General features: G+C 46.0%; 1 protein-coding gene across 6 annotated transcripts in view; it reads right to left on the reverse strand.

The window, feature by feature from the left end:
• The window catches only part of ZNF75D (zinc finger protein 75D), a 55,412-nt gene extending 40,343 nt beyond the window's left edge, over positions 1-15,069 (reverse strand). For 5 of the 6 annotated variants that reach the window (XR_015769421.1, XR_015769422.1, XM_088028636.1 and 2 more), the window contains exons 1-4: positions 12,866-13,388; positions 11,278-11,470; positions 10,472-10,563; positions 9,994-10,120 (exon numbers count right to left, since the gene is read on the reverse strand). Coding sequence is in view for 4 of the 6 variants with exons in the window: in XM_088028636.1 (XP_087884762.1) it covers positions 9,994-10,120; positions 10,472-10,563; positions 11,278-11,470; positions 12,866-13,312 (859 nt within the window). In the remaining 2 variants the exon portion in view is untranslated. Of the gene's footprint in view, positions 1-1,762; positions 2,705-9,993; positions 10,121-10,471; positions 10,564-11,277; positions 11,471-12,865; positions 13,393-14,884 lie in introns of those variants that run through there. The other variant, XM_028095756.2, reaches the window with a different exon arrangement.
• Between the last annotated feature and the right edge of the window lie 2,721 nt (positions 15,070-17,790).

Below are 17,790 nucleotides of genomic sequence, written 5' to 3' on the forward strand. Positions count from 1 at the left end.
TAAAATAACTAGCTGAGGGAAGCCTGGGTGGCTCAGTCAGTTAAGTGTCTGCTTTCGGCTCAGGTCACGATCCCGGGGTCCTGGGACTGAGTCCCGCATCAGGTTCCTTGCTCGGCAGGGAGTCTGCTTCTCCCTCTCCCTGCCGCTCCCCCTGCTTGTGCACACACGCGCTCTGACAAATAAATAAAATCTTTTTAAAAAGTAGCTGAAAGATGAAGGAAGAATGTTCCAAATGTTTATGGAACACCTACTGTGGCCCATCAGAGTGAGGCATGCTCACACCTCATTTGATCCTCACAGCAGCCAACAGGATAGAATTATCATCTCCATTTTACAAACCTGAAAACAGGCGTAGAGGGGTCCCTTGATGGAAAAATATGGAGATATCTATGCTAAAAAAGTGACTGCCATCTCTGGGTGATTTAGTAACCATGGAGTTTTGTTTCATGTTTAATATGAAACATTTCATGTCATTAAAAAAGTAAAATTTTATGAAATAATAAAGGTAGCGAAGCCTTGACCAACATCTTAAACTAGGATGTGACATAGCTATAAATCCATGTCCTCCAACTTCCCTGCCCTGCCCTTGACATGACATTGTCTTCTCAGGAGACAATCCCTGAGGCCAATGGGGAAGGAAGAGAAAATACCAATATCACAAGACAGTTTCTGGGTGGCTCAGTCTGTTAAGCACGTCTGCCTTTGGCTCAGGTCATGGTCCCAGGGTCCTGGGATCGAGCCCCTCATCGGGCTCCCTGCTCTGCGGGGAGCCCGCTTCTCCCTCTCCCGCTCCCCCTGCTTGTGTTCCCTCTCTCGCTGTGTGTCTCTCTCTCTGTCAAATAAATAAATAAAATCTTCAAAAAAAAAAAAAAAAAAACAAAAACCAAGACAGTTTCCATCTGACCTAGTTCTCACTGGGGCCATCCCACTAGGCCGTGGGCCTGACTCTGCCCTGACACTTCTGGATGTTCCCTCCTGCTATCCAATGTGTGCTGAGACCATGAGGCCACGGGGCTCACCTTGCCATTCTCAGTATATCCGTTTACAAAACTTCCAGACTTTCCTGCACAGCATCCCAAGTGTATGGGGTTGTAGCTGAACAGCCATAAAAACCGGCTTCCCTTTAGGCCCTGGAGCAGTGTGGCACCAATTTGAAAACCTCTAGTCCACATGGTGAGAAGTCAAAAAAATAAAAAGAAAAAGGCCATTTACCATGGCCCTGGGATTTCTACAAAGAGATAAATCTGTGGCTGAGGGCCCAGACTGCTTCCTTCATCATTTCACTCTATATACCTCAGTGCTGAGAGGGTCAGCAGGAGAGACATCAAGGGCGTGCAAGGTCCCTAGGTCTGTGGCGGCATTCAGGCCTCCGCTTGCTGCTTGGGACTCTGACAGAAAACACTGTGGTAGTGGGCGCTGAGGGGAACGGCCACTGGAATGGGGGCACTTCTCCCAGGGCAAACACCGAATGCTCTCTTCCTGCTGGAGAATAAAGTTCCCTCAGCCCTGGGCTTGGTTGGTCATGTCGATAGAATGATAGCCATAGAAACTCTCTCCAGCTTAGCAATTCTTTCTAGGCTCCCTTCAGAGGACCTGAACACTCTTATTTTCCACCTCTCTTGAGAAAGAATGAGAGTAGGACTCATGGCCATCATGTGTTTGCTGAGCACCTGACACTTGAAGAACTTAGATCACCGAGGGTGGGGAAGCTGAGTAACCAGACAGATAGACAGATAGATAGATGAATAGATAACTATAGATAGCTGATAGCTATATTTCCACTTTTATTGATCAAGTAACTCATTGTGTATCAGTCTCGTGCTAGGCACTGAAGATACAATGCTGAACAAGAGAGACAGCTTAGATTCCTTTCTGTGAAGTAGGACACGAACCCCTCCCAAATTTCCTGTGGGTGACCAATTCCTATCATTGGTGCCTCACAGTTTTATACTCTTTCGTCACCTCTAGGGTCAAGATCCACATGGTGACTTTCTTCAGACTGGAGACACTGGGCAGGACTCCCTTCTCCTGTGGAGTTTCTGGTGCCTAAGAAGGCTTGACCGCCTGCTGAAGTTTCTCCTGCATACGCTACAAGTATACGGCTGCTCACCTGTGTGGGTTCTCTGGTGCTTAATAAGGTGGGAGTTCTGAATGAATCTTTTTCCACATTCATAACATTTAAAGGGCTTCTCTCCTGTGTGAATTCTTAGGTGTGTGTGTAGATTTGTATTGTGACTGAAGCTTTTCCCACACCATGAGCATCTGTATGGTTTTATTCCTTGGTGTGCCATTAAGTGCTTATTAAGATCTGAACTCCACCTAAACCTCTTATCACATTGTTGACATTTATAGGGCTTCTCTTCAGTGTGAATTCTCTGGTGCTTAATAAGGTCAGAGCTAACTCTGAAGCTTTTCTCACATTCCTGACACTTAAAAGGTTTCTCTCCTGCATGGCCTTTCCCTTGAAGATCCTTATGTTTTGGAAGCTCTTGTTTACAAGTTGAAAGTTTCTTTCTTTTCCTCCCTAGAAAAGCTCGGTGCCGTCTCCGTACCCTGCGTGTACCACCATGATTTTCTTTGCCTGTTGTTTTCTGGGCAACTTTCATTCTGGCCTTTCTTAATACTTTGCATCCTGATGCTTGCATTTCTAATGCAGAAAGAGATATAGGTTGGTCATTTCCAGTGTCATTTTTGAGCTTTAACCCTGTTGGAACAAACAGAAGAGTCAGCCGTCTGTGTCCCAGAACAAGAAAACTATAGGAATGGAGAGAAAAATCAATGATGATTGCCTTTAAAAAACAAAGAATAAGTGATTTCTTGTCCAATATGGACAAAATGGCACAGATGCATTTCCTCCTGATCCTCCCTGCTGGGCACAACAACAAGCCAATGAAAGAACGCAAGCCACAACCAACAGAGAATTCCAAAACATGGTAAGAAGAAAGCAAAATGGTTTGGGATGCCAGGCCTAGCAGAGTAACACAGCAGGGTGTCCTGCATCCCCAGAGCCGCCAGGAGAAGGCAACCCGAGCTAGCATCTTCCAACCCTCAACCTAGCAACACAAAGCTACCTAGACAGCCTTAGCTCTGAATGAGAAGCCTGCCAATATCAGAACCCCAGTTAAGAGACACCAGAGTGGGCAGGCGGGACGAGCAAGAGGCACCTAGCCACAGTAGCCTGGCCTAGGAAGCCTCTTCATCCCTGAGGGTCTGAGATTCCCCTTTCCCACTGAGAGGCACTCTGGCCTGTGTAAATACCTTCCTCACCCTCAGGCGATACCAGCAGGGGCATATGGGAGCCCTAGTAGTACCACATAAACCAAGGAAACCACAGTATCACCACAAAGGCTCTGAAAATTAAACTGTCACTAGAGGGGCGCCTGGGTGGCTCAGTCGTTAAGCATCTGCCTTCGGCTCAGGTCATGGTCCCAGGGTCCTGGGATGGAGCCCCGCATCGGGCTCCCTGCTCGGCGGGAAGCCTGCTTCTCCCTCTCCCACTCCCCCTGCTCATGTTCCTGCTCTCGCTGTATCTCTCTCTAATAAATAAATAAAATCTTTAAAAAAATAAAAAAATAAAACTGTCACTAGAAGTATAACCCACAAAAGTAGGAAAGAACTATGTGCTAAACTAAAACAGGGTGACTGTTAAATTAAAATATTTAAAAAGGACCCAGACTCTTCTAAAATAATAGACAAACTATCAGGATACAATCAAAAGTCACCTGTCAGGCCAAGAAACAAAAAAAATCACAACTGGAGTAAAAAAAGGCAATCTAACAAAAATGGCATCAGACTGGAAATCAAAAACCCAAAGACAACAGGAAGGGCGCCTGGGTGGCTCAGTTGTTGGGCGTCTGCCTGAGGCTCAGGTCATGGTCCCGGGGTCCTGGGATCGAGCCCCGCAACGGGCTCCCTGCTCAGCGGGAGACCTGCTTCTCCCTCTCCCACTCCCCCTGCTTGTGTTCTCTCTCTCGCTGTATCTCTCTCTGTCAAATGAATAAATAAATAAATCTTTAAATAAAAAAAAAAGAAAGACAACAGGAAAATCTAGAAATATGTGGAAACAAGGGGCGCCTGGGTGGCTCAGTTGGTTAAGCCTCTGCCTTCGGCTCAGGTCATGATCCTGGAGTCCAGGGATCAAGCCACACATCGGGCTCCCTGCTCAGCGGGGAGTCTGCTTCTCCCTCTAAACCTCCCCCCTCTCATTCTCTCTCTCTCATTCTCTCAAATAAATAAAATCTTTAAATATATATATATATATATATATATATATATATATATATATACTTCTAAAATTTCCATGGTTCAAAGAGAAAGTCTCAAAGAAAATTTAAAAATACATAGCTGAATGAAAATCAAATTCCAGGGACATTTGGGAGGCTCAGTTGCCTAAGCGTCTGCCTTTGGCTCAGGTCATGATCCCAGAGTCCTGGGATTGAGCCCCGCATCGGGCTCCCTGCTCAGTGGGAAGCCTGCTTCTCCCTCTTCCTCTGTCTGCCGCTCCCCCTGCTTGTGCTCTCTCTCTCTCTCTCTCTCTGACAAATAAATAAATAAAATCTTAAAAAAAAAAAAAAAAGAAACAAAGAAACAAAGAAAATCAAATTCCAGAGGTGCCTAGCTGGCTCAGTCAGTGGAACAGGTGACTCTTGATCTCAGGGTCGTGAGTTCAAGCCCCATGTTGGGTGTAGAGATGACTAAAAAATAAAATTTTTAATAAATAAGTAAGAAAAAAAAGAAAAGAAAACTACAATATATCAAAATATGTGGAATGCAGCTAAAGAAGTGCTCAGAGGACAAGGTACAGCCCTAAGTGCTTACAAGAGAAAAGGGGAAAGGTCTCAAATCAATAATCTAGGTTCTACTTCAATAAACCAGAGAAAAAAGCAAAATAAACCCAAAGCAAGTTAAAGAAAGGAAATAATAAAGCTCAGAGCAAAAGTCACAACCGAACAAAAAGCTTGTTCTTCAAAAAACTTAATAAAATTGATAAACCTCTATCACCACTGACAAAAATAAAAGGAAGGAAAATCCAAATCACCAGTATCAGGAAGGAAACTGGATATATCCCTACACATCCCGCAGCAACTAAAAGAATGGTAAGAAAGGCGCCTGGGTGGCTCAGCCCGTTCATCTGACTCTTCATTTCGGCTCAGGTCATGACCTCAGGCTCTTGAGATCAAGCCCTGCTTCTGGCTCTGCACTTAGCAGGCAAGTCTGCTTCTCTCCCTCTCCCTCTCTCTCTGCCCCTCCCCCTGCTCACACACTCTCTAAAAAATAAATAAATAAATCTTTAAAAAAATAATAAAAATAGGGCGCCTGGGTGGCTCAGTTGGTTAAGCGACTGCCTTCCGCTCAGGTCATGATCCTGGAGTCCCGGGATCGAGTCCTGCATCGGGCTCCCTGCTCGGTGGGGAGTCTGCCTCTCCCTCTGACCCTCTTCCCTCTCGTGCTCTCTATCTCTCATTCTCTCTCTCAAATAAATAAAATCTTTAAAAATAATAATAAAAATGAATAAAAGGATGGTAAGATAATACTATAAACAATCTTATGTTCATGACTTTTAAAAGTTAGGAAAAAATGGACCAATTCTTCAAAACCACAAACTAACAGAATTCAACCAACATGAAACAGATCATCTGAATAGCACTATCACCATTAAACAAATTGAATTCATAGTTTCAAAGCTTCCCCCCCAAATCCAAGTCCATATGGTGAGACTGGAGGAGTCTACCAAATATTTAAAGAATTAACACCAATTTTACACACTCTCTTCCAGAGAGGAGGAGGAAATACTACCCAACTCATTTTATAAGGTCAGTATTACCCTGATAGCAAAATCATATAAAGACAATACTAAAAAAGAAAACTACTGGGGTGCCTCGGTGGCTCAGGTGGTTAAGCAGCTGACTCTGGATTTTGGCTCAGGTCATGGTCCCAGAGTCCTGGGACTGAGCCCAAGGTCGGGCTCTGTGCTCAGCAGGGAGTCTGCTTGGGGGTTCTCTCTCCCTCCGTCCCTCCCCTCCCACCCCCGCTCATGCATGCATGTGCATGCTCTCCCTCTCTCTCTCTCTCTCTCTCTCTCTAAAATAAATAAATCGTTTTTTAAAAAGGAAAACTACAGACTAACATCTCCCATGACCTTAAATGTGGAAACACTCAACAACATACTGGCAAACAATGTAGCAATATGTAAGAATTATATATCAGGATCAAGAAAGATTTACTGCAAGTATGCAAGGCTGATTCAACAATTGAAATCAATCAGCATAACATACCACATCAACAAGCTTTGAAGATCATACACCTATCAAAAGACACAGGAAAGTGTTTCACAAATTCCATATCCATTCATGATAAGAACACTAAGTTAGGAATTATACTGACTCAATAATAGAATATCAATATTAAAAAAACCATACCAATGTAAATAGGTAATGGTGAAAAACTTAATGTTTTCATGATAAAATTGGGACAAGATAAGGATGTCTGCTCTTTCCACTCTTACTCAACATAGCAGGAAGTTGGAGCTACTGCAGTTACGGCATTAAAAAGAAATTAAAAGGCAGTGCAGATAGTGTGATTATCTATGTGTAAAAATCTCAAGGAATCTACAAAAAAAAAAAAAACCTCTTAGAATTAAGTGAGTTAATAGGATCACAGAATGCAAGATCAAAATACAAAATCAGTGGCATTCCTATATAAAAAACAATGAACACATAGAAACCGAAATTAAAAATAGTACCATTTACAAATGTTCCTGTGAAAATGAAACGCTCTGGCCTATATTTAGCAAAACACATAGAGGATCTGTACGCTGGAAATTACAAAAAGTTGATGAAAGAAATTAAAAACCTAAATAAATAGACACACACTGTGTTCAGTGATCAAAAAAATCAACATAGTTAAAGACAACAATCCTCCTCAAACTAATACATAGGTTTAATGTCATATCTAGCAAAATCCCAATAAAGTTTCTTGTAGACATAGGTAGGCTTACTCTAAAATTTACATGGAAAGGCACAGGCCCTAGAAGGGCTAAAATAAAATTTTATTTTACAAAAAAGAATAAAGTGGGAAGAATCGGTCTATTTGACAGATATTAAGGCTTTGATATTACATACCTACAGCAATCAAGACAGTGCAATACTGGCAGAGGCACAAACACAAAGCTCAATGGAACAGAAGAGATGGACACAAATATACCCAACTGCTCTTTGACAAAAGTGCGAAAACAATTCAGTGGAGGGGGCGCCTGGGTGGCTCGGCCGGTTAAGCGTCTGTCTGCCTTCGGCTCAGGTCATGATCCCAGGGTCCTGGGATTGAGTCCCCAGTTGGGCTCCCTGCTCAGCAGGAAGCTTGCTTCTCCCTCTGCCTCTGTCCCTCCTCCTGTTCCTGCTCTCTCTCTCTCTGACAAATAAATAAATAAAATCTTTAAAAAAAACAAAACCAAAAACAAAAACAATTCAATGGAGGAAGGACAGCCTTTTCAAAAAATGGAGCTGAAGCAATTGGCCCTCCATAGGCCAAAAAATGAACTTCATCCTAAACTTCACACCTCATATAATAATTAACCCAAAATGGATCACGGACTTAAATACAAGACTATAAAACTTTAAGGAAAAAATAGCAGAGGGGTGCCTGAGTGGCTCAGTTGGTTAAACGACTGCCTTCGGCTCAGGTCATGATCCTGGAGTCCTGGGATCGAGTCCCGCATCGGGCTCCCTGCTCAGCAGGGAGTGTGCTTCTCCCTCGGACCCTCCCCCTCTCATGATCTCTCTACCTCATTCTCTCTCTCAAATAAATAAATAAAATCTTAAAAAAAAAATAGCGGAAAATTTTAGGGATCTAGGGTTAGTCCAAGTTCTAGCCTTGACACCAAAAATACAATGTATAAAAGGAAAAAATGAAAAATTGGTCCTCATCAAAATGAAAACCTTTTACTCTGTGGAAGCCCACGGGAAGAGGATTAAAAAGACAATATACAGACTTGGAGAAACTATTTGCAATCGACATATTCGACAAAGCACTAGAATCTATAATATATAAGAAACTCTCAAAACTCAACAGTTAAAAAACAATCCAATTAAGATGTGGGTGAAAGATATTTCACTGACGAGAAAATAGAGATGGCAAGTAAGTGCATGAAAAGCTATAAAACATCACTGGCCATTAGGGAAATGCAAATCCAAATCACAACGTGATAACACTACACACCGATCAGAATGGCAAACATAAAATGGAGATAATATAAACACTGGCAAGGACATGGAGAAACTGGACCACTCATCCTTTGCTGCTGGGAATGTGGAATGGTACAGTCACTGTGGAAAACAGTTTGGCAAGTGTTCAGGAAATTAAACATGTAATTGCCATATGAACCAGCAACTGTACCCTTAAGGTATTTATTCTAGAGAAATGAAAACTTATCTCCATAAAAAACCCTGCACACAAATGCTCCTGACAGCTTTATTCACACTAGCCCAAAACTGAAGACAGCAAAGATCTCTTTTCAGTGGTGAATGGTTACACAAACTGTGGTCTCTCAACATCATGGCATGCTACTCAGTATTAAAACAAACAAACAAACAACTATTGATACACACAACAATTCAGATCAATTTCCAGGGAATTATTCTGAATGAAAAAAGTTAATGCCAAAGGGTTACACATTTTATGGTTCTATTCATGTAACACTTTTGAAACGCCAAAATATCAGAAATGTAGAGCAGATCAGGGGTTGGCATGGGTCGGTGATGGGGTGAGGTATAGCGGACACGTGTGTGATGATAAAAGGGCCACAAGAAAGGTCCTTGTGGTAATATAACTGTCCAGTATCTTGACTGCAGAGGTGAACGTGCAAACCTACACTTGCAATAAAACTTTACAGAACTAGGGGCCCCTGGGTGGCTCAGTTGGTTAAGCCTCAGACTCTTGATTTCGGCTCAGGTCATGATCTCAGGGTCAAGAGATTGAGCCCTGTGTTGTGCTCCCCCCACTCAGTGGGGAGTCTGCTGGAGAATCTTTCCCTCCGCCCCTCCCCCTGTGCACGCTCTCTCTCTCTCTCTCTTCCTAAAATAAATAAATCTTAAAAAAAAACTTTACTGAACTAATTACACACACAGACAAATAAAATGGAAAATATGAAGGTCAGAAGACTGTATCAATATCAATATCCTGGTTGTGACATTATATGATACTTTTTGCAAAAGTTACCATTGAGGGAAACTGGGTAAAGCGTATATGGGTTCTCTCTGTATGATACTTTAAATCTGCATGTGAATCTACAATTATCTCAAGAAGAAGTTCAGAAAGAAAAACCCAGGAGTAGAAGCTTGGAGTGTTAATCCCCTGTAAAGGTGCTCATCAAGGAACATTTCTCTTCTTCCCGTGTATATACTTACCTGTAGGAGACTCTCCAAGACTGTCCTTGAACTCTTGGGGACCTTGGACCTATGGTTCTCTTCCTTGTTCTAGGCAGATTACTTCAGGTTTAGGGGGTAACAATAATGCTCTGCGTATAAAACCTTGAGGTCGTGGGCTGCCATCCTAATTCCAGACTCGTTTTCAGGAAGAGTGAATGACTCTTTCATACTTTCATTTACTCCGAATGTCTAAATGGGCAGAATCTTAGATTTAGCACCTTCCTTCTAGTCTACAGTGATTGTGGGTGGAGACGCAAGGAGGAAGTGGAGAAGGAAGCCTCAGGAGGGCACGTGGAATGGGATGGGGAATGGGAATCCAGGGCTACTGAAGCAGATAGGGTCAGGGCTGACAGCAGCTTGGACGAGGCTGCTAAGAGCAGAAGACGGGGAGACAGGCTGGTAAGTCAGGATCTATTCTGAATCGTCTGGATATGCCTTGCCTTTCCCCCACAGCGTCAAAGTGAGACCCAAACAGGTCCTCGAACACGGGGACTCTCCCACAGAAGATCGTCTTCCATAAACCGCGGCCAGATTACTCAACTTCTACACAAAGGAAAGGAAGAATCTTTACCTAGAGAGATGACAGTCTCATAGTTCTCCTGCATTACATCATTGTAAAGGATTTTCTGAGTAGGGTCCAGTAACTTCCATTCTTCCTCAGAAAAGGACACTGCCACATCTTCAAATGTCAACAGGCTCTAAAGAAGAGAATGGGTTTCAGTTCAGTACTTGCCACCACAGAAGCCGTCCTAGCACTCATCTCTGAACTACGCAGCAGGCCAGTCACCAAAGAAGAGTATTAAGATTCGGGTGGGGGGGAGGAAGTAAGATCAGAAAAGGAAAAAGCCCGAGATCCCGAGATCAGGAAACAGTAAACAGCGTGCGAGGGGCCTGGTCCCCACCGTGCCCAGCCTAGTCGCCTAGAGGTGAACATCCGGGGCTAACATGCCTCAGAGCACCCGCCGAGCACCATGGGTCATGGGCAGCAAAGAAAAGCACAGACAAGGCCAGGTGCAGGCTGCCTGGAAAAGCTGGAAAGTACAGCTCACCTGGAACTCAGGCAAGATGAGCTCAGATGCCATCTTCCAGTTTGGGGGGCTTTTCTGCTCAGAAAAGGCTAGAATCTGTTGAGCAGGCACAGCTGTGGATGGAAAAGAGCCAGAGAAAATGTCTCTCTTTTTTGTTTACAAATACCCTGAGCTGACTTCTAGAACACGGAACCTCAGGAGTCCTTCAGTAAGGATAGCTCACCTTCACAAGTGTGTGTGTGGTGCCAGAGGTGGTCTTCTCATTGGACATGAGAACCAAGTATCTACCACTCCAAAGAACTGGTTCCCCAGCTGGCTGTTTCCCCCCAGATTTCGTGAGAGAAATTAATGAAAGGAAATCCATTATTTTTTTTTTCCTCTCATAAAATAAATGGTTTACCAGGCTAGGCAAGAACTAGAGGTGAATGAAAATGAAAGACTCAGGTCCCCCAGTGTAGCTGGTTTCTGTCTTCCCCCCACCCCCCGGGGCACAATTCTCTCCCCCTTCTGCCATGATGACCCATTTCTGATCCCAGTTTCTTCTCTAACATAGAAGGGTGAGATGACCCCACCTGTCCCTAGTCCATCTTCTCTCCAGTTTCTAAGAAGCAAGGTCCACGGTGTGAATACCAGGGTTCTCTGGTTTGGACATGCGTGCACCCCAGGCTGACCCTCACCTTCACCCACCATTGGCCTATTGTCCTCGCACATGAGAGACATCCTAACAACTGGCAAGGCTGGGCACCTGGAACATTCCCATGACATTCCAGCTGAACCGATTCCTATCACAGCGCCCAGGAGAAGAGAATTATTATGAAGCTCCTCACCTCTTTCATATACAGGCTGGGTTTCTTTGTGAGTATTCCAGCCCAGCTGTTCCTGTAGTACCCGGTATGTATTCCAACATTCTTTCTGGAACATACCCATTGGTTGGGGCTCTGCTGGCTTCCACTTAAAGCCTGGGGCCACTGCTGTTCCTCCCAAGGGCACTGCCTCCTTTCCCAGCTCATGGGCTGTGACCTAGAAATAATCCCCATCCTCATTAGCACAGAACTTTTCGTTTGGGGGTGGTGGTGGAGGGATGAACAAGAGTAGAGCCCGGATTCAGGAAGTTGTGACATTCAAGGAAGTAATAAAAAAAACTAAAGAGATATTGTGCCACCAATTCCCCACAAAGAACCATACACATCATCTGGGGCAGTCAGACAGCCACAGCTCAAGCCACTGGCAGGGTGGGGGCACACTGCCTCCTGTCACAGTGCCTTCACTGGCTTGCATTCTTGCCTTGGACCCTTGCCTAAGGGCATTTTTAACTTCTCAGTTTTCTCTAAAACAGAAGGAGTTGAATAAAAAAAAAAGATTCCCAGGGACGCCTGGGTGGCTCAGTCGGTTAAGCACCTGCCTTCCACTTAGGTCGTGATCCCAAGGTCCTGGGATGGAGCCCTGCTTCAGGCTCCCTGCTCAGCAGGGGAGTCTGCCTCTCCCTCTGCCGCTCCCCCTGCTTGAGCTCTCTCTGACAAATAAATAAAATCTTTAAAAAACATAAAAATAAAAAAAGATCCCCAGCCAGATTTTCCAATCCTTCCACAGCCAGGGAAGGATTTCATGGAGAAAGGGGATGCAGCGGAGGAAAAACTGGAGGAAAGTTTGGACTCTCACTTCCTTCTATGTGATTCCATTGTAGTAAAACGCCAAAAACATACCCTGCCCTGTCCTCCTCAAAGTGGGCTCCCGAGGAAAGGAAGGGTGCTGCCATCTCCCAAGGGCATACCCCGGTTCCCCACTTCCCAGCAAGGCCAAGGGCAGACCACTAAGGGAGGGCAATGGAGGCTCTTTTCTTCTGGCCCAGAGATAGGCGCTCCCACTAGAGAGGGCCCTACCCCTCTTGGCACCCTGATTCTGCCCACTCCGCTCTTGGCAGTTTTCTTCTTTCTGTATCCTTGCTTCCTTTTTTCTTTCCATTTCTTCTCTTTGTGGTCTTCCCAAAGTTGTCTGATTAATACTTCTGTTTGCTGCCCTCTCTCCCCTTTGACCTCTAAGTGCTGTGCATTTTTTCTTCAGATTCCCCACCCCCCTTTCCCAACTCTGCCTTGCCTTCTATTTCTCTGTTTCTAAGAACTCAAGTCCTCCCTTCCTTGGCCACGCCAGCCGAGGCCCACCACCCCCAGTTTGCCCTGGCCCGAAAGAGGGCAAAATGCATTTCTCTTTTCCAAGGGCCAAGAAAGATGGCCAGGGGCTCTGAAACCTGTCATCCACTACGGCTGCACATCTGTGGCTTCAGATCCTGCCTGGCTGTCCCCAAGGAATGACAGAAGAGTTACCTACTCCACCTTGTTCCTCCACTGCCCCTCCCCACCCAACGTGGATAATTCCACCTTTACCCTATTTCATTGTCCACAGAAAGCATCTCCTCACCTCATCACTTATTCCATCAGGTTCTCTCTGAAAGCGCTCTACCAGGGCCACAGCCTCTCTGATGCTCTGTGGACGATACTTCTGCACCCAGTTCTGGGTCTCCCTGGGTAGAATAGTCAGGAACTGCTCTAGCACCAGCAGTTCCAAGATCTGCTCTTTCGAGTGGATTTCTGGCCTCAGCCACTGGTGGCATAATTCCTGAAGTTGGCTGACAGCCTCAAGGGGTCCAGGTGCTTCATGATAATAGAAGCTCCGAAAGTGCTGGCGAGCGCTCTCAGGACCAAGACTGTCCGTTTGTGGGCTGGATTTCTTACTCTCACTGGAGCTCTCTTTCAGAGACCCCTCAGTCCCCCACAAAGCCTCCATGTGTGGGTACAAGCATGCATTCACCTCCAGATGTCTCATCATCATTTGCTCTAGGAACAGTTTTACTCCTATGTGTGACATCCTCCTGGTGCCACCTTTGACAACTGAGGCCTTGTCAGGTTTGGTATAAAACCAATGAGTGGATCTTCTCCCCAAGGGCACTGAGGGAGGGGAGAAAAAAAGTACATGTCAAGAAGAAAGGCACAGGACACATATTTACTTGCTATTTATAGTTATCAGAGAAGAATGAACAGAAACAAAACCTGTCCAGTCTACCTTTTAAAAATCAACTGCCAAGTATTAGGACACTCACGATGACAGATTACTTCAGGACATACATTTCTTTTTGTCACTCAGCCTTGAAACAAAGCACAGCTCAGAGAAGACAAATATTTGTCAATCGACAACTTTCCTTTTTTTTTTCCTTAAAGGTCAAGGAAAAGGTGGTGGATGAAAACACTCACCCACTTGCTAAAAGAAGCTTTGAGAATATCCAACGTTTAATCTGTGTGCTTCCTGTCCCATCTTCACAAATAGGGCATATCTGAGTTTCTCTAAATTTTAACAGATCCTCTCCGTTCTTTTGTCTTTAGTTAGGGGGAAACAACTACTTGCCCCTTCATCCTCTTATGAAGACTGAAACCTTTACTTCATGGAGCATTTGATAGTCTCCTTTCCATTGTATTAATACTGGCAGGAGAACTGAGGCAACCAGATCAGAAAAAAAGTAAAGCAATTAGGGAAAAAAGTAACCTTATCCCTCACAGCAAATACCCCCCAACTGGGCAACCAGATGTCAACATTTTGCGGGGGGAGTACTTTTGGGGAAGATGATCAAGGGCACGGTGCAGATTTGTACCTGTGCATTAACTTTTTGCTTACTTTACTGGAAAGACAAGTTGGCCTTGCTTACCAAATACAATGTCAGCTTGTAAAAAATGAAAGAGAAAGGGTGATCATTAAGGTTCTTCTGAGACAGGAAGGGTCCTAGTAAAGGTAACCCTTCTCCTGACTTTACACTTCCTCAGGGGCACACAGTAAGGCTTAAGTAAGGCTAAGGGTGGCCTTGAGAGGCTGATTTTCCGAGGTATTCCAGCAGAAACAGCAACAAAGTTCTTCTGAGGATGCCACGAGTCCTCAGAGAAACGCCTGGTTCCTTGCTGCCTATGCAGGCTCAGAAGGTATGGGGGAGCCTCCTCTATTTCCATGTCGGCAGAAGCTAACGCCTTTGAAGCTGAAAGGCCCCTTTCTCCGGCGACCTGACCATCAGCCAGCGGAAACGGGGGTGTTTCGCCGGGTGCAGCGGGAGACACTGCTGCCCCCCCCCCGGCCCCCACGAATCCGCGACGCCCCCGGGGCACAACGCGGGCGGCCGGCCCCCGAAGGCGCCGGGGAGCGTCCCCGGGCTGCACGTGCACCTGGGGGACAAAGAGGTTGCCGGTGGAGGCTGCACGGGGCGGTCGAGCCCGCGCACCCGCCCGGCCCGCGCCGCCGCGGGGCTGGGATCGCCCGACGCGCCGCGGCAGGCTGCCGGCTCCGCCCCGCCCCCCCCCCCCCCGCTCACCGCCCCGGGGGGCCGCCAGTGGCACGTGCGGCCAGCGCGGCCCGCAGCCGCGCCACCAAATCCCAGGGGCGACGCGGCTTCTCCATTACCTCCGCCCAGCCCCGGCTTCCGCGGGCGCCACTTCCCTCTTCCTCGACTCGGCAGCAATGTCGCCACGCCTCCCCGCCGCCCTGAGGAGCAAGCGCCCGGTTCCCGCGCCTCTGCGGGCCTGGCGAGGGCAGCTCCGAGCTCGGGAGCGCGGGGTGGGAGGGGGGGAGGCTTGGAGGACCGGTCCCCCACCTGATGCCTCTAGCTCCCCGAGACCGTACCCCGACTCGCCATTTTGGGGTCGCGGTCTGTGGACCTGGCCCAACCGGAAAAGAAAGAATGCGCTTCCGGCGGCTTTGTGACAGCCACGCCCAGCCGTCTCCCCCTCTACCTGTGGCGTCTGGGCGCAGCCCGGCGGAAACCGGGCCGCAGCTCCTCTCTGCGCCGGGGGCGCGGCCTTCTGCTCCGGCTCAGGCCGGGACGCGAACACGCCTTCCCCAAGGCCCGCTGGAGGCCCAGGGGGAGCCCCGGAAGCTTCTAGTCGCCTGGGAGGCATGTAGCCCACCGACTCCAGGTGCCGCGATCTTGTGGCCCTGACTTGCCAAGTGCAGATCGTTCAGCTCGCGTTCTGGCCCTTTCTACCGGGAACCCCCCCCCCAGTGAGGGCCGCCGCCCCTGAAAGTCGCCACTAGACTTGTCCCGAGCCTCCTGAGTTGTAGGACATGACGTCCTCAGGGTCACAAGGATTGCCAGTGGCAGTTTTTGGACAAGAGTTGAGGTCTCTTGCTGCTATATCCCTTGCTTTTTCTATTGCATTATGCCTCCCTGTTAGATAGGAACCTTGTTTCATCGCGTAACTCCTGTAATGCTCAGCATAGTCTTCTGGGTAAGTCATCTTTCTAGGAACCTGAGTATCTTGGGTTGTCAGCGTCTCCAAATCATCAGTGTTTACCTAATGTTGAGCCATTTGGATGAAAACTGTCCCTACGAGTCAAAATAGAAGAAACTGTGTAGCTCAGTAGGGCAGTGGGGGTGAAACCGACATGTTTCGGAAGTCAGTGCAAGAAACTACCCCGCAAACAGAAAAGAGACCTGCAGGCCTAGGAGAAAAATAAACAGAGCACCTATCTGACTTTTTACATGCAAAAGCCAAGGAGACTCAAGTTAAAGTCAGTCTTCACTTGAAAAACACAGCTGCCCAAAAGCAAGCAAAAAGATGATGAGGGAGCAGAAGGCTAGCTGAAGACTAAGCATAAGCTGACACCCTGCAACCTCCCCCAACCCCCCACTCTGGGTGGGACACATGTGACAGTCTTCCAGGGATCTCCCAACTACCTTAATGTTAATACCTTGCTAGAGGGGAAAAAACATTAACTTGACAATGGCAAGACCTCTGGTATCTTGTAGGTATCTAGTAGGTCGGTTGTCTTTAGCATATGGAAGTTCTTTTGAAACCTCCGTTTTTCCTTACTTTCCCCAACCCCCAAGTATAAAATCACCACTCAAGACCCCGGCTCAGCAGCTCTTTCTGCCCATAGGTCCTGTCCCCATGCTTTAGTAAACCACCATTTTTGCACCAGAGAGGTCTCAAGAATTCTTTCTTGGTCGTGGGCTCCGGACCTCACACCCCCAAACCTCACCTATACTCCAAAACCCCATCAAAGACACAGTGCATTATCTGTGATATGTAACCCTAGTAAAGATGTTTGCCTCACCAGAGAAATGCTTTCAGAATCATCCTTTCAAACCTCTGTTCCTGAGGTTAGGCATTTTTCAACCTAATGTTTTTTGACAATGAAGAAGTCAAGGCATCATTACTTCTGAACAATTCCTGGGCTTAGCCTTTCAATTGAATCATTCACTAACCAACGTAGTTAGATAAAAGGCATTTTCTATTTCTTTGTTTTTTAATCTTACGGTTTTTTACACCATGTGAAGTTCATATATTAATCTGCATAAAGTTATTCCTTGTAATTGTCTTCAATAGAGATTATCTGTAGATTAAACAGTTAACCATTTAGAATGAATATAGAGATAAGTAAAATGCTCTCTTCAAATTACTATGGTTTATATGCTTGAAGAAAAAAAATCTTTCCTTTTTTTTTTTTAATCTAGTTGTCTGAGAGAGAGAGAGAGCACAAACAGGGGAGCAGCAAGCAGAGGGAGAAGCAGGCTCCCTGCTGAGCAAAAAGTCCAATGGGGGGGACTCAATCCAAGGACCCTGGGATCATGACCAGAGCCAAAGGCAGCCGCTTAACCAACTGAGCCACCCAGGCACCCTGAAGGGAAAGATCTTTCAAATGACTATAGACTCCAGGAAGACAAGTTGTAATTTACTTAAAACAAATTTCATTGTGTATTGTTAATATGGTTATTAGTAAAACCAAACATTGAGCAGTGTTGTCATTTATAAAACTGCAAAATTAAAGGTTTCTAATTAAACTCTTAACACCTAGATGCCATTTATAGTTAAAGTTTGGCTAATATATTTGAAACACCAGAAGAGAAAGTATGTAAAATCTACAGGGCAGGGGCGCCTGGGTGGCTCAGTCGTTGGGCGTCTGCCTTCGGCTCAGGTCATGATCTCAGGGTCCTGGGATCGAGCCCCAAATCGGGCTCCCTGCTCTGCGGGAAGCCTGCTTCTCCCTCTCCCACTCCCCCTGCTTGTGTTCCTTCTCTCACTGTGTCTCTCTCTGTCAAATAAATAAATAAAATCTTAAAAAATAAAATAAAATCTACAGGGCATTTTCCTCCCTTTAAACACTTCATCCTTGAATCACCCAAGGAATCAAGGTGTGATCCTGAGCTGCAAACGACTCTCTAGGTGGAAACAACTTGAAGAAAATCGTAATTTTGAATAAGGTTACAATGAGCAAGACAAGGAAAAAGAGTTTCCAGAATTAAAATCCACAACACAAAAATGTTGAGATTTTTAACTGGGCCAAGAGCTGGGATGGAGTAAAACAAA

Source organism: Eumetopias jubatus, unplaced genomic scaffold, assembly GCF_037043125.1.
Source record: "Eumetopias jubatus isolate StellerSeaLion01/CBP00866 unplaced genomic scaffold, mEumJub1_p1.0 scaffold_11, whole genome shotgun sequence".
NCBI classification, from domain to species: domain Eukaryota; kingdom Metazoa; phylum Chordata; class Mammalia; order Carnivora; family Otariidae; genus Eumetopias; species Eumetopias jubatus.